Source organism: Larimichthys crocea, chromosome VI (genome assembly GCF_000972845.2).
Source record: "Larimichthys crocea isolate SSNF chromosome VI, L_crocea_2.0, whole genome shotgun sequence".
In the NCBI taxonomy this organism is placed as follows: Eukaryota; Metazoa; Chordata; class Actinopteri; family Sciaenidae; genus Larimichthys; species Larimichthys crocea.
This window is the reverse complement of record NC_040016.1, coordinates 42845-56529: the sequence shown is the minus strand read 5'-3', so window position 1 is coordinate 56529 and position 13685 is coordinate 42845. Positions and strand designations below refer to the sequence as shown.

General features: G+C 39.6%; 1 protein-coding gene across 5 annotated transcripts in view; it reads right to left on the bottom strand.

The window, feature by feature from the left end:
• Positions 1 to 722: 722 nt before the first annotated feature.
• Positions 723 to 13685, bottom strand: part of cpne1 (copine I) — a 28218-nt gene continuing 15255 nt past the window's right edge. The window contains exons 1-16 of one of the 5 annotated variants that reach the window (XM_019257722.2): positions 13177 to 13262; positions 11450 to 11581; positions 11174 to 11353; positions 10780 to 10854; positions 10594 to 10665; positions 9090 to 9173; positions 8424 to 8513; positions 8230 to 8328; positions 8059 to 8145; positions 7150 to 7209; positions 6840 to 6973; positions 5764 to 5818; positions 5466 to 5520; positions 5151 to 5284; positions 4827 to 5063; positions 723 to 4282 (exon numbers count right to left, since the gene is read on the bottom strand). In XM_019257722.2, the coding sequence (XP_019113267.2) occupies positions 4166 to 4282; positions 4827 to 5063; positions 5151 to 5284; positions 5466 to 5520; positions 5764 to 5818; positions 6840 to 6973; positions 7150 to 7209; positions 8059 to 8145; positions 8230 to 8328; positions 8424 to 8513; positions 9090 to 9173; positions 10594 to 10665; positions 10780 to 10854; positions 11174 to 11353; positions 11450 to 11581; positions 13177 to 13218 (1653 nt within the window). In that variant the 5' untranslated portion in view covers positions 13219 to 13262 and the 3' untranslated portion in view covers positions 723 to 4165. Of the gene's footprint in view, positions 4283 to 4826; positions 5064 to 5150; positions 5285 to 5465; positions 5521 to 5763; positions 5819 to 6839; positions 6974 to 7149; positions 7210 to 8058; positions 8146 to 8229; positions 8329 to 8423; positions 8514 to 9089; positions 9174 to 10593; positions 10666 to 10779; positions 10855 to 11173; positions 11354 to 11449; positions 11582 to 12981; positions 13263 to 13685 lie in introns of those variants that run through there. The other 4 variants (XM_019257735.2, XM_027278817.1, XM_019257732.2 and 1 more) reach the window with 4 other exon arrangements.

The following is a 13685-nucleotide window of genomic DNA, read 5'->3' as shown; positions in this document are numbered from 1 at the left end:
CTCTCACTCTCTCTCTCTCTCTCTCTCTCTCTCTCTCTCTCTCTCTCTCTCACACACACACAGTGGTAGACACAGTATTCAGTTCTTTTACTTCAGTTAAACAAACAATGTAAAAATATCCCAACCTTCAGAAATGGCTAAAGTAATGTATTAAAATGACTCTTTTCATCATGAAGTCTGGTGCTTGTGTTCACTGACAGCTCGCTCCTTGGTTGGAGAAAAAAACTGAGCTACAAGCAAATTTGGATTTTACACATTGAACACAAGAAACAGAAAATAAAACAAACCGTTGACCTAATTTTTACAGTAAAATTCAGATTCAGATTCAGATTCCCATATTTTAAATGCTGCATACTAGAGAGGATTGTTACGTTTAATCAGCCCAAAGACGCAGTACATAAGTCAGTTAGCCCTGGTATTATAGTCAAATGATTCCTTTGTAATGTAACACTAATCCAAGAAATGCATAAGAAGTTACTTAAATTTATGCTTTAAGGTTTGTATTTTCGAAAGAAGACTAATGAAATTATGAGTCTCAGGTAAATTCACCAAGATATTATCCATTGTTTCTATCAGTGATGATAGCATTACACTCACCAACTAAATATGTGAGATGTGGAAACACAGTGAGGACAATAAAAAGTGGGACAGAAATGAGACAAAACTGTAAATATAAAATGCTAAAGTTAAATTATCCTTTGAATGAAACACAGCAATGAAACTTTTTTACTTTCCCAAAGTTGTTTTATTATTGTATTGTAAGCATTCATACAGACATGGTGTTACTGGTTAAAGGCTATTGGTTTATAGTTATACTGGTTAAAAGCAGTTAGTAGAATAAGTGAGCAATTAAGCCGATGGCCACACAGTGCTGTGGATCAACCAGTTTAACATTTACACAGTGAAAAACAATGTGTGTGAAATGAGATTGATCACAGTGGTCAAGTGAGCAGCACTGTTGAGAAAAGCATTGTGGGTGGTGTAATTCTTTATCAAGATAAGATAAGGCACCATTTTCTCCTTTACTCTGTGACAATACAGCATGTTTGGCTGAACTCAGATCAGATTTTTACAATGATTTCTAGATAATATTCACTTCATTTCCAGTCACTGAAAGTAACTAAGGCTTCTTTGAACACTTTAAACCATGTGTGAAAATTCAACTTTCACGTTTTTGGCAAGAGGACGTCATGGCAGCCTGGCAGACAAACTTCAGTCGACAGAATCTGGTGCAGTTTTGAACAAACATGTGAGATACATTAAAATGCAAACACAAAATGTATTGTTTTTTCTGGGGCTTTCAAGTGCTTGAAAATGATAAGGCATAATTCTTTAGTGTTTGGTGTCACTGGTGTGTGTTCCCAACCTGCACAAAAGGTCACAAAGGAGGTCATTTATTAAATATTTGCACTTTTCCTGTGGTTTACTGCCTGATATTAACTTATGTATTTAAATGTATTCAAATAAAACAAAGAAACAGTTCATTCTTTGGCTAAATTGGTCACAACTGTCAACTGAAGTAAACCGACTTCTTTCATCTTTTTGAAAACTATGGTTAGAAACAAACACATTAAACATCTCTACCATGCGTAAAACTAATCACAACATAAAAATATGTTCTAATCCAATCATCAGATTCAGGAGGCAGAAGATGGTCTGAACTTTTATACTTAATTTTCTGTGTCTCGTGTCCCATGTGGACTCCTGTAGGAGGTTCACAGGAGTCTCTAAACAGGAGGCAGGTGATGGTTTCTATTGTTTGCTTGGACACATAAAGCAGCGGACACTGTTGGCACCACAGAGACAGACGGAGAACAAACTAAGCAACATAAAACTGCTTCAAGTAAAAAAACAAGAAAAACAAAAACAATACACTGTCACATTGGACAAAATAATCTTCCCCAGAGCTTTCAACCACATCTCACTGTCTTGCAGGACATTTATTCAGATCATCACCGAGTATTAAACTTGTGTGTATGAGTGGTGCTCATATGAGGGGGACTCGACACTGTCTCTGTTTTAGATGGCTGCTGTTGTTTGGATGTGAAAGTCCTGCATGATCTTTCTCTGATTTTAGTCTGGTCTCTTATCGAGGGTCCTCACTGTTTTACTGGTGTTATACATCTCTAGTGGACACAAAATCATAGCCCCAATCCATACAAGTACAAACAACAGACCACATTCAGTATGTTCGCTTACCTGTAGCCTGTTACTTCAGTCTGTGCTCCATTTGCTGATCAAGACAGTGAGATGTGGTTGGATTGCATATAAATAGCACTATATTCAAAGCGTGTTGTGTTGTGTTAGTAAGCTATAAACACCAGAGAAAACTAGAGTAAGAGATTATTTTGTTACACAGACTGCTCCCAAACATGAAGAACAAACAAAAATTAAAATGAACTTCAGTGCTACAAATAATAGTACGTGTAATTTACTTTAATAAAATGGACCCTTAAAAATATGCCAAAAATGTTCCTGTAACAAAAAAGGAATATAAAAGCTCAAAAATCATTCCTTTCCTATCCATTTCATCACCATCCACAGAGAAAGTAGTTGATTTTATGTGATGATTTTATTCATTTAAAGTGATTGCAGACGACTTGTTGGCAGTTGCTGAATGAGCAGTGGATTTTAACGTAGCTTTGCTGCAGTAAACACGAGTTTTGACACATTTTGACAGCGTGTGTTTGTGTGTGCGCGTTCAGGTCATTCTTGTTATCCCAGGTATGAGGAGCTATATAAATCAGAAGAAACAGAGCAGATGTTCAGACAGACTCTCAGTGTGATGCTCCTCGGTCATGCTGGATGGAGGGCGACCACGGTTACTTCTTTCAAATGGTCACATGAAACTAATTTTCGCCTGCTTTTTGTCGTTTATTAAGTCTCACTCCTTTTTCTCTTATCATATGTGCATGTCTATAAAGTCACTCATATATGGGTAAAAAAAAAACTGACTTAGATGCTGGTTTAAGTATCTAACATAACTTCCACATGACCTGAACTCAGTATCACATCATCATGTTTGAGGCGACCATGTTGGCTCCCAGCAAAATGACGAGTCTGTCAGAGGGTTACTTCAATAAGGCACTTTACTATGAGACACTGTCTCTCCTTTTAAAGACAACCTGTCCTAAGCAGACTCTATTATTATCTTCTAATTATTATTTCTGGTTGTATGTACAATGTCAGTTGGTTTATTCGGGGTGAACAATTAACTGATGACGATCACAATGCACTGTCTGACCTGTGTATAATACTGACATCGTCCATGACATGCAGTACAGTGTTCCAAACTATCAAAATTAGTTCTGCGCTGGGAGCCAAGATGGCAGCATCAACCCACCACTGAGAGTCGAGACATCTGGAAACATTCAGGCTGAAGCAGCGTGCTGAGGCCACACAGGCTACACTAAAGACTACAGTAAGGCTAAAGAGGCTACAGTAATAAAGCTATGATATAGAATATATAATGTCATTTATAATATAATTTTCCAGCATTCAGGGTGGAAGCAAAGTGCAAAGTTACCTGATCGCTAAAGCTAATCAGAGCCACACACATACACAGAGTGCATAGAGTCACCATGGAAACAACCGATTACAGTGAGGTACCTGCAGCTGCAGTTCCTCTTAAGTCCACTAGGTGGTGATGTGATAAACTTATTATTTTGAATATCGTATTGAATGTCAATACAATTTTTACACAAGATCAACTCTCATGAGATCAGTGATCATAATCTGTTACTATGGCAACGGTAAAGGAGACAAGGTTGAGTATGGAGCCTGTGTATGTGTGTGTGTGCGTGGCTCTGTGTTGGATATAACACATGTTCGTATATACATGTGATCTGCATAGTTTGTGCTGAAGCAGCAGGAGGAATCAATACTCAATCATCAAGATCATTATTAAAGTTAAAAAACAGAAAACAAAGTGATCCAAAAAAAATAACTGGGAACAGTTGCTCATGGCATCCTGATTGGCTGACAGCTCAGTGCTGTACTGTGATGAGTTGGCTGAGATTTCATGCAACACATCAGGTTGGTCCCTGAAGGGTGGTCGACTTTGTGGGTGGAGCCAGAGCAGAGGGGCGTGGTCGAAAGTTGGAATGAGATGCGGGTGGGTTTGTGGAGTGCAAAGCTGGGGTTTAGACTTTGTATGGAGTGGGATTTAGGATGTGGGGGCAGCTTTTGGTTTTGGCGGTTCAAAGCCTCTCATTTTGAAATAAGAAACCAGCTGGTTGGGAACTTCAGCGAGGACAGACTGAGCCAGAGCCGTCTGGGGAGCCTGGAGAGAGAGAGACGGACAGAGAGGAGTGATGTAAGTGCATATCTAGAGTCCTCAAACAATGTTCAAATCTGTAAAAACAATACACAGAAACAAGGAGTTTGAAGTTTTTAAAAACTGGCAGCTGTGGTTACCAGATTTTAACCGCAATAAATAAGGAATAGCTGTTTCCTGACATTACGGTAAAAGTATATCAGCACTGTTGATTTCATGTTTAAGTTTGTTGTTTTGTCATATAACTGCATGAATATATAGTATAAAGGTTTTGCAATGAAATATTACTGTGTTTTACTGTACAATTAACAGTCTAAAATATTTTATTCTGTTTAAATCCCCTTAAACGCTGTATAAATAAAGGTTTTCAATGAAATGTGAGTGTTTTAATGTATACAATATAAAAATTTTGGCTTATTTTACAGGCTTTTACTGTCATGGTTTGACAGTCTTTCAACATAAAATCTACATGTTTTTTTTTTTTTTTGACAGTGTATGGACACCTGACTTCAGCGTCTGAATCTGACATGCAGAATGCACACACACTTACATCTTTAAACTGTCTGTACGGGACGAACTGGACGATGTCTCTGGCGACAGCCTCTCCCACAGTCGACCTCAGTACGCCGTCGTCTCCATCCAGAAGCTCCATGGCCTTAAAGTCTGCCGGCCCTACCCCCACGATGATGATCGACAGCGGCAGCCGTGATGCCCGAACAATGGCGTCACGCGTCTGGTCGAAGTCGGTGATCTCACCGTCAGTGAGGATGAGGAGGACGAAGTATTGCTGTAGAGTGACACACACATAGTTTTCAGTGTGAGTGTGTGTTTTTGGTGAATTTTCTTTTGTGTGTTTTTGAGTGTGTGTCCTCACAGAGGCGGAGTTACTCTGCATGCTGGAGGCGGCGATGGAGCCAACGTGGTTGATGATTGGAGAGAAGTTTGTGGGTCCAGAGAGTCTCAGCTGAGGCAAAACACTCCTGTAGGCTTCAATGATGCCCTGAATACCTGAGAGAGAACAAAGGAAGCAGTTTGACGAAGATCAAAATATTACCTTACCTAACATGAACAAAGTATTTAAAACTAGCTCCTGCTAGAAAACTAAACTGCTGCGTACACATGAATGCATCAGTATTAAACTATCTAATAATGTTATATACTATAATATGTGAGACTTTTGCAGATTTACCTTGGCAGTAAGGGTTAGTGGGGTTGAAGTTGAGGGCGAACTCATGGTGTGCAGCCTGCAAGGTCAACAAAACAGTTCAAGACCTGATATTCCACAAGATTTACTCTGGTTGTCTGCTGAGAGAACCGATGCTGTCATTTTAACTCTAAGGGTCCTTTAATTCAAACAAATCAGAAACACAAAAATAATTTTTATACAAAAGACTCTGACTCTAAAGACTGGCGCTTAAAAATATGCTGCACATGAGAGGCCAATAGAAGCTGTAGAAAGCTGTTGATTGGTTGGTTATAGAGCTGACCTGGTAGTCCGGAGGCAGTTTGGCTCCGAAACCGAATGCTGGGAAGAGTTTATCACTGAAACAGGAAACACAAAATAACCAAAGTTACAGTCACAGAAATATTCATTAAAATGGTTCAGTCTCTGAGATTCAAAGATTAGGATTTATGGTGTTGATTGGAGGTTCATGGACCCTGTTGATGGTGGGATTTCAGCAAATTAAACTCTAATCACAGTTGTTGCAGTCTGCGTCATTACAAAGTGTAGTTACATTTCTGGGGAGGTGCACATCAGGCCACTGTGTAGGATATGAGACATAGGTGGTGGGATGGGGATTTTAGGATTTTTCATTTGAGGTGTAGGAACCTTTGTACTAGAGTTTATGATGTAAACTGTGGGGGTTTAGGTTTAAGGGCATAGAATGAAGAGTATAGGTTGTATGATGTAGGGTTAAGGGTAGGGGGATGGTGAGGCTGAGATTGCATGTGAAGGATTCAGGGTGCAGAGTTCAGAATTTAACATGTAAAATGTGTGGTGTACAGTTTAGGTTGTAGGGTTTAGGGTGTAGAAACTAGGATTTAGGGTCATGGGTTCAAAGGGTAGTTAGGATATAGAGTTTAAGGTGTTAAGGCAACAGAGACTTCTGTGCCGCTGCACCCCGCCTATGGAATGCCCTTCCTGACCATCTGAGGGCATCACTGAAAGTTTTAAAAAAGGACTTAAAACTTTTCTTTTTTCCACATCATATAATTTTTAACGTTATTTCTTTTGCTGTGATATACAGTACTTGTTGCTTTGTGTGCATATATTACATGTATGTATTGTAGCACTTTGAGATTTGCTTCAAATGTAAAGTGCATTATAAATTAAATCTATTATTATTATTATTAAGTTTAGGTTGGAGGTTTTTAGTTATAGATTACAGATGCATTATTTAGAGCATAGGGTATATAACTTAGGGTGTAAGGTTTAGATTGTAGAGTTTAGAAGAGTTTAGGTTATACGGTTTACATGTAGCATTCGGCGTTAAGGGTGTTTGGTCTGTATTTTGAAGGTGTAGTTTCCTCAGGTGTAGTTTGTGTGCGAGTGTTTACTCACGTGTCGTAGTCCTGGACCACCTGACCCACAGACCACAGGGCAGACAGGTACTGGTTCAACCCATCTGGACTCATATAGTGGAGAGAGTTGGGCGAGCGAGGATCACCATTGGATCCGGTGAAGTCGATCCCGACCTACAGTGTTCATACAACATTCATTCATTCATGAATCGCCACCTACAAACATTCATTCATTATTGAAATACATCGTTTACATGTTAATTTCATCAGTTAGTTCACTGTGTTTTTAAATACATCAATTCAAAGACCAGCAGATTTAAATGTGTTTATGTTCATTGTTGTTGACATACAGTGAAGTTGATCTGGCAGCCTCCCATCACATAGTCCAGGAAGCTGTACTGAACCTCCATCTGCAAACGCAGCAAGGACACAACGTCAGTCATGCATTACACACAAAAGCACAAGTGACACCTGTTATGTAGTGTGAGATAGTTGCTGAACCATGCTGACTGTAGGCAGAAATCTGATGCTTTCAAAACTTTACATTTACACTTTTCTTTACATCAGACGGCTACCTATCAATCCTCGAGAGACAAATGTTGTCTCACAGAACAGACAAACTTCCATTTCAGCTTGTTCTGTTTCTCTAAGAGAGCGTTATGAGCAGCTGTTCAATCTCCTCTTATGTTGTGAACACATTAACAACATCTATCACAACAGTTAAAGGCTTCCTGTTTCATTGGAGGTGCATACAGCTGTGGTGAAAATTGTTTATTTGTCACCGCAAAAGTATTTTCGTCCAGTAAAGTTCTGATGTTCTTTCAGCCTGGTGAAGACGGCGACAATGAAAGAGAGGTCCAGCTCAATGTGGACGCTTTAAGTAGCGTTTAAATGCACTATACAACATCTGGTGTGAATTCCCAGTTTGACTTAGTCCATAAACTCTCAGTTCTTTCACTGACACCACTGTACTTCACAGCCTCATTGACCATTTGTTTAATTCTGGCGTCTTTTTTTAGACCTGTATCATGACTTCACTCTGCACCTGTCGACTACAAAAATAGTACATGCACTGGGTTACTTTTCTTTCCTGGGCAGTGTCTGCAGGTTGCAAAACATTCAGCGAGCAGGCTCTACCAGTCAGATGATTTGGTTCAGGTTACAGGTAGTAAAAACTGATCAAAGGAGGAATGTCAGACTGACAAAAAGTTCTGGTTGACAGCTTTGTGTAAGAGAACTCTGGGTAATGTAGTCTCTACCTTGCAGCTCTTCACAGAGATGACTCCAGAGTTTTTGTAGCTCTTCTTTTTCTTCTGTTTCTCAGGGTGGATGCAGTCAAACTGCACCTGTGGGACAAAACATCAGACAGTTTAATGAGCACTGACCAGCCAATACAAAGACATCAAATGTTTGATTATCAGTGAGCTCACCGGTGAACCATGTGCCGTTTTTTGCAGCTCAGAGACTTTCGTGGTGAAAGAACCAATCAGATCATGAGATCCATCACTGTCGTAATCAGAGCAATCCACCTGCAGAAGGAGGAGATTTCATGTAATGGTTGTTATGACTGAAGGTGTATTCTGATTGGTTGTTTTGAATGGCACTGGATTCTGATTAGTTGAACCTTCAGCGGTCTCTCAAGGTCGCTGCAGCAGAACGTCTGTAGAGGAACGGTAAACTTCTTCCAGGTGGGATTCAGATTGTTCTTCACCACCTGCAAACACACACAAACCTTCTTCAATATCATCTTAATCACAGTGTCATCATGCTATATGTGTGTGTGTGCTTTTCAATTAGATCAGGTGTGTTTCCAAAGTCTGAGATGGTGTGTGTCTACTCAGAGTCCTCTGTTGTTAACTTGCCTAGTTGTACTCAACAATTGAGCCAAGATAGCCCAATAATTCTGTTTTACATAAATTCCAACACCAGATACATAAAACAGGTCTGTCCTGGGGCATTTATCAGTTTCTGACTCTGGGAAAGTGGGAAAACTGTAACATTTTACTCTGAATTATGTCCTTCACCAATTTGCACAGATTTAAACCCTAACCCTCACACTTCTGAATTAGATTAATTACAGTTCACAGTTTTAGACCTGTGAGGACATTTTATTTGACAGCTACCTGACAACATGTTTTAAATCATAATTATTTCTCTATAACATTAAATATTCATGACTAAATAAGCAGGTTTGTATGACAAACATTAGTACGTAAGCATATGTGCTACTAATAAATGTATAAATGTATCCTGTCTGTGTGTGTGTGTGTGTGTGTGTGTGTGTGTTTACCTCTGTTCTATAGACCAGCTGCCACTTTCCATCATCTCCTTTTTTGAAAAACTCCAGGAACGGATCAGACTTTCCAAATGTGTCCTAAAACAGAGAAAAGACAACATGCTGCCATCTTATTACACGTGTTTGAGTAACTTCGTTAAGTAAATCTTGTTCCCTTCTCTGTAAGTCGCTTTGGATAAAAGCGTCAGCTAAGAAAAAGAGAGATCAAGAGAGATAAACCTGTGAGCTTCAGGTTTACAGTCTTGTTTCTCCATCATGTAAAGTAACCTGGTTTATGTTCGAGGGAAAATAGAGATTAGAGAAGCAGCTTGCCTCAGCTGGATTTCTCCTAGAAAACGCAGATTTTGTCAGCCAATTATATGGTCAACCAGGTTTATAATCAGCATTTTACTTATGTATGTATGATAAAGACTTCAGACAGAGAAAATACATTAGTCTTCCATTCAGCCCTGTATACATTTGAGAAAAAGGATGGGAAGTCATGATTCTGATGATGGTAATAAATAAATATTGATCTGAGTGATCACAAAGTGTAAACCGAAAGCAACATTACAGCTAATTCACTAGTGCACAGTGCATGAGTCTTTCTAGTGGCTGACCACACACACATCCGCTTAGTCAGTGTTGAACAAAAATTACAACCGCGAGTCCGCTAAAGCAGGCAGGTAACCACAGCAAAACAAAAAATAAATGAGAATTTGTTTGGCTTTAATAAAAGTGAACTGAAAACTGAGGGGATAATTGTAACAGAACTGTCCCTTAACAGCAGGACAGTTTAAGTCATTGCATGTAGTGATACATGTATTAAAAATGAATCCATCCAAAGTCCAAGTGAAACCAACACAAAGCAGCCTGCAGAAGTCTAACAGGTCGGACAGACAGTTATAAAAATATCACTTATACAAACTAAGAATCACTTCCGAAACAAAGTCTGTGTTACCGATGTGCTGCTTGTATACGTGGATTTACAGGATCCAGGTTACTACCTGTGCTGCTTGTATACGTGGATTTACAGGATCCAGGTTACTACCTTCTTAAGCACATTTAATGAAACTAATTATTTAAGTAGATCACAGAGGAGAAGGAGTATAAGCAGGACATCCAGTTGCACCAGCTGCTCACGAACTTGGCCTTGTCATAAAATAAAATGTTTAAACCTGTTAACTGTAAAAACTGAACTGTTGACTGAATACAACTGAAAAGAAAATCATCTCCTTTATTTTTGGAAGCAGGAAGTCACTGAAGAGGTTCATTGTTTTGTTGATTGGAAGTGGCTGCAGACGTTTCCTGACAGCTGATTTACACATTAAAAAAATATAGCTAAAACAGTCAAACATGTGAGCTAATGGTGCAACCTGATTTAGTGAGTTACCGACAACCAAGAAAGACCTTTCCACAGAAAGTTTAGTGATCTATGAAGAGATGGTAAAACACAGCTCTGAGGAGGTGGCGGTGGAGAAGAGGAAGATGAGAAAGAAGTAGAGACAGGCAAAGTTACCTTCTTGTCGAGGTTTTTAGCCTCCATCTCCAACACAATGGCTCTATTGTCCTTCATCTCCTCTGCTGTGATCTACAGACACACACACAATTTATTAGTTTCCTGCACATGGACATGAACATGCGTGGATGTAACATGACATGTAGCTCAATACTGATGATTTGGTGACACAAACTGTGTACATACAGTGATGGTTCCTTTCCCTGCAGGTTTGCCTTTCTTCAGCTGCAAAGGTCTGCTCAGAGTTTTACTGGAAACTATCTGAAACACACAAAGAGGAGGTTCAACAGAACAGAATCACATTTTGTATCAGTACTGAAGAGACGGGAGCATCTCTAAAGTACTTTTGGAGAGAATACAACTGCAGTCCAAATAATTCAAACACAGTTTATCCAGCAGAGGGTGGCATCACACTTTTCTGCCTCTGACTTGCAGCATCAGCCTGATTCAGTAATGATTATTGTGGTATGAACAACCTTCTCCACCATGTCACGTTTACGAACTTCACAAAATACACGTTAATAAAATTTGGGAATTTCAAATGAAAGATTTATCTGGTATAAGCTGGTCTGATGTGTACCTGTCCCAGCGTTAGCTCCACCCCTCCCAGGTAGTCATCATCGCCGAGGTCATGGGAGGAGTTGTCGATGTCGTAGATCCCCAGTTTCAGATTCTGAACCGTCTCAAAGTGATAATCCACTCTGAGACGTTGACTGAAGGACGGACTGGAGGTGTTCTTCAAACGCTCAGTACGAGCCAGCTGAGACAGATGGAGAAAGAGAGAAGGTGAATGTTTCATTTATCTCACATAAAATTAAAAATGAAACAAAGACTCATGTGTTCTTTAGCGCATTACCTCGGTCCATTTATCCCCTCCTGAGCTCTGCAGCAGCACGCAAAGAGGATCAGACTTTGATCCTACATCTTTATCCAGCAGGTCAGAACAGGAGACACTCAGCTCCACCTTAGAGACACAGTCCGCCATCTGAGGGGGGACAGAGAGGATCAGGATTCAGTTCAGAATATCCACGTTATCACAGAATCACTGCCGTATCCGAACAGTTTGACAGCTGGTCTCTGTGAAACCTCCTCAACGTGTTAACTGGTCAGAAAGCTGTTCAAAAAGCAGAAGGCACACAACACGCAGCCACAGTCATCACTTCTGTTTCATCTCATTTGAAAGGATGTGATCATTCTCACAATATATTGCCATCAGTAAACAAGAAATGAATGTACGTCTATGTTTTAGACTGACAATAAATTATGCAAAATGTACACCGACACATGCGCCTCATCCTTTTTTTATCATTTATAAGCAGTATATAAATAAATAAACAGTTATAACAACAACAACAACAACATTATTACTAAATTACTTCCTAGTAGATTCTCATCTGTATTTTCTTTGACTTCTGTGACAGTAAATTGACCTTCTTTGGATTTCAGACTGTTTGGTCAGGTGATTCTTTGAATGTCAGCCTGCACTAAGTCATAAAGAGTCTGTGGGTACCTTACACTGAGGTGTGCCGAGATAACATTTTATGACTTGACAAATGTACATTCTCCACATGCAAAGGAGGCTTGGCAGCAGTTATGAACTGGGGCTGAGCTCTCTGTAGAGATGTCGTGGTCAGTCACTGTTCTTACGTATAAATGAAAAATAAGGTCAAATGTGTTTACAGCCCAAAAGTGGAACTTCTGGAAACCTACAGGATTTACTTCCCTCAACAAGGCAAACATGAGTTTCACTCATATATTCATGCATTAATTTTAATAATCCATCTATTATCTGTAACCACTCACCCTCAACTATAAAGTTATAACTATTTCTCTCAGCAACTGATGGTTATTTTGATTCATGCTGTTAATACATGTTGATCTTGTTACAATACTAAAGGTCTGCAAACTTTCTTAATGGCATTACAAACATGTACCTGTTGTCTGACAGTCCAAATTCCAACAACATTTAGTTTACAGTAATATAAAACAGAGAATAGCAACAAACCTCACACTGGGGAAGCAGTAACCAAAGAGTGATGACACAACAGACAGTTTTGATGACACACCCAAACTTTCAATTTTCCTTCTAAAACTCTGCTGGGATGATCCTACAACTACATCTGACTGTTTACTGTCCACGTTAGAAGATTAGGCTGTCAGGTAACTGACCTAAACTGTTTTTGAGTTTAGTTTTTCCTATTTTTTCCTATAATAAATGACCTGAGGCAGTAGAACCTGAACGCAACACAGCGTGAGACTTAAAGCAGATTAACTGAGGTCAAAAACCAGCCAGTCAAACCAGCACAGTAAACACACACTAGTTTCTCTCTATCTCACACACACACACACAGACACACACATTATATAAACATAAACCTTGTAAATCACCTTATCAGAGCAGTTACAGTTTATCTTCTTCAAAACCACAAGCACAAACACACCAAGCCAAGGCGGGGCAAACTAACATTACTCACAGTCCAGAACAGGAAACGACACCTTTTCAGTGGAAGTAAACACACCTGAGAGAGCACTAACTGTTACCTGACCTGTCTGTTAGACTTTTAATAACATTAACCACAGCTGGAGTTTGTATTGTAGCTGTAACCGAGACAGAAAGCAACCCATTCGTGCCCGCACAGCAGCTTCAGCTAACAGGGAGCGGTCACACCGAAAAGATGTGCTCTGATTGGACAGACAGACACATAACCACGTTCTGATTGGACGAGACGACTGTCAGTCACGCCCTCTGGACTCAGAGCGACTGGGTGACGTTTGTAGCGTATGCAAAGCGTAGCAGCAACAAACTTCCGATCTGTCTCCTTCAAAATAAAAGCAGCATCACACCAAATCCGTTCCTTAGACCTGGATTAGATGTGAATAATCAATTTATAGAACGTGATTTTGCTACTTTTGATTGTTAATACAAAAAAATGTCAAATGCTGACATTTCAAAGAGAAACTTTGGAGACTGTCAACATTAGCTGTAAATTGCAGGAACAGTCCTGCAGCGTTTCTACATTCAAGTTGTGCACTAAAAATGTTTCTTTGCTTGATACAGACAAAACTAGTTTCAGTCTGTGTTCTCACTGAAT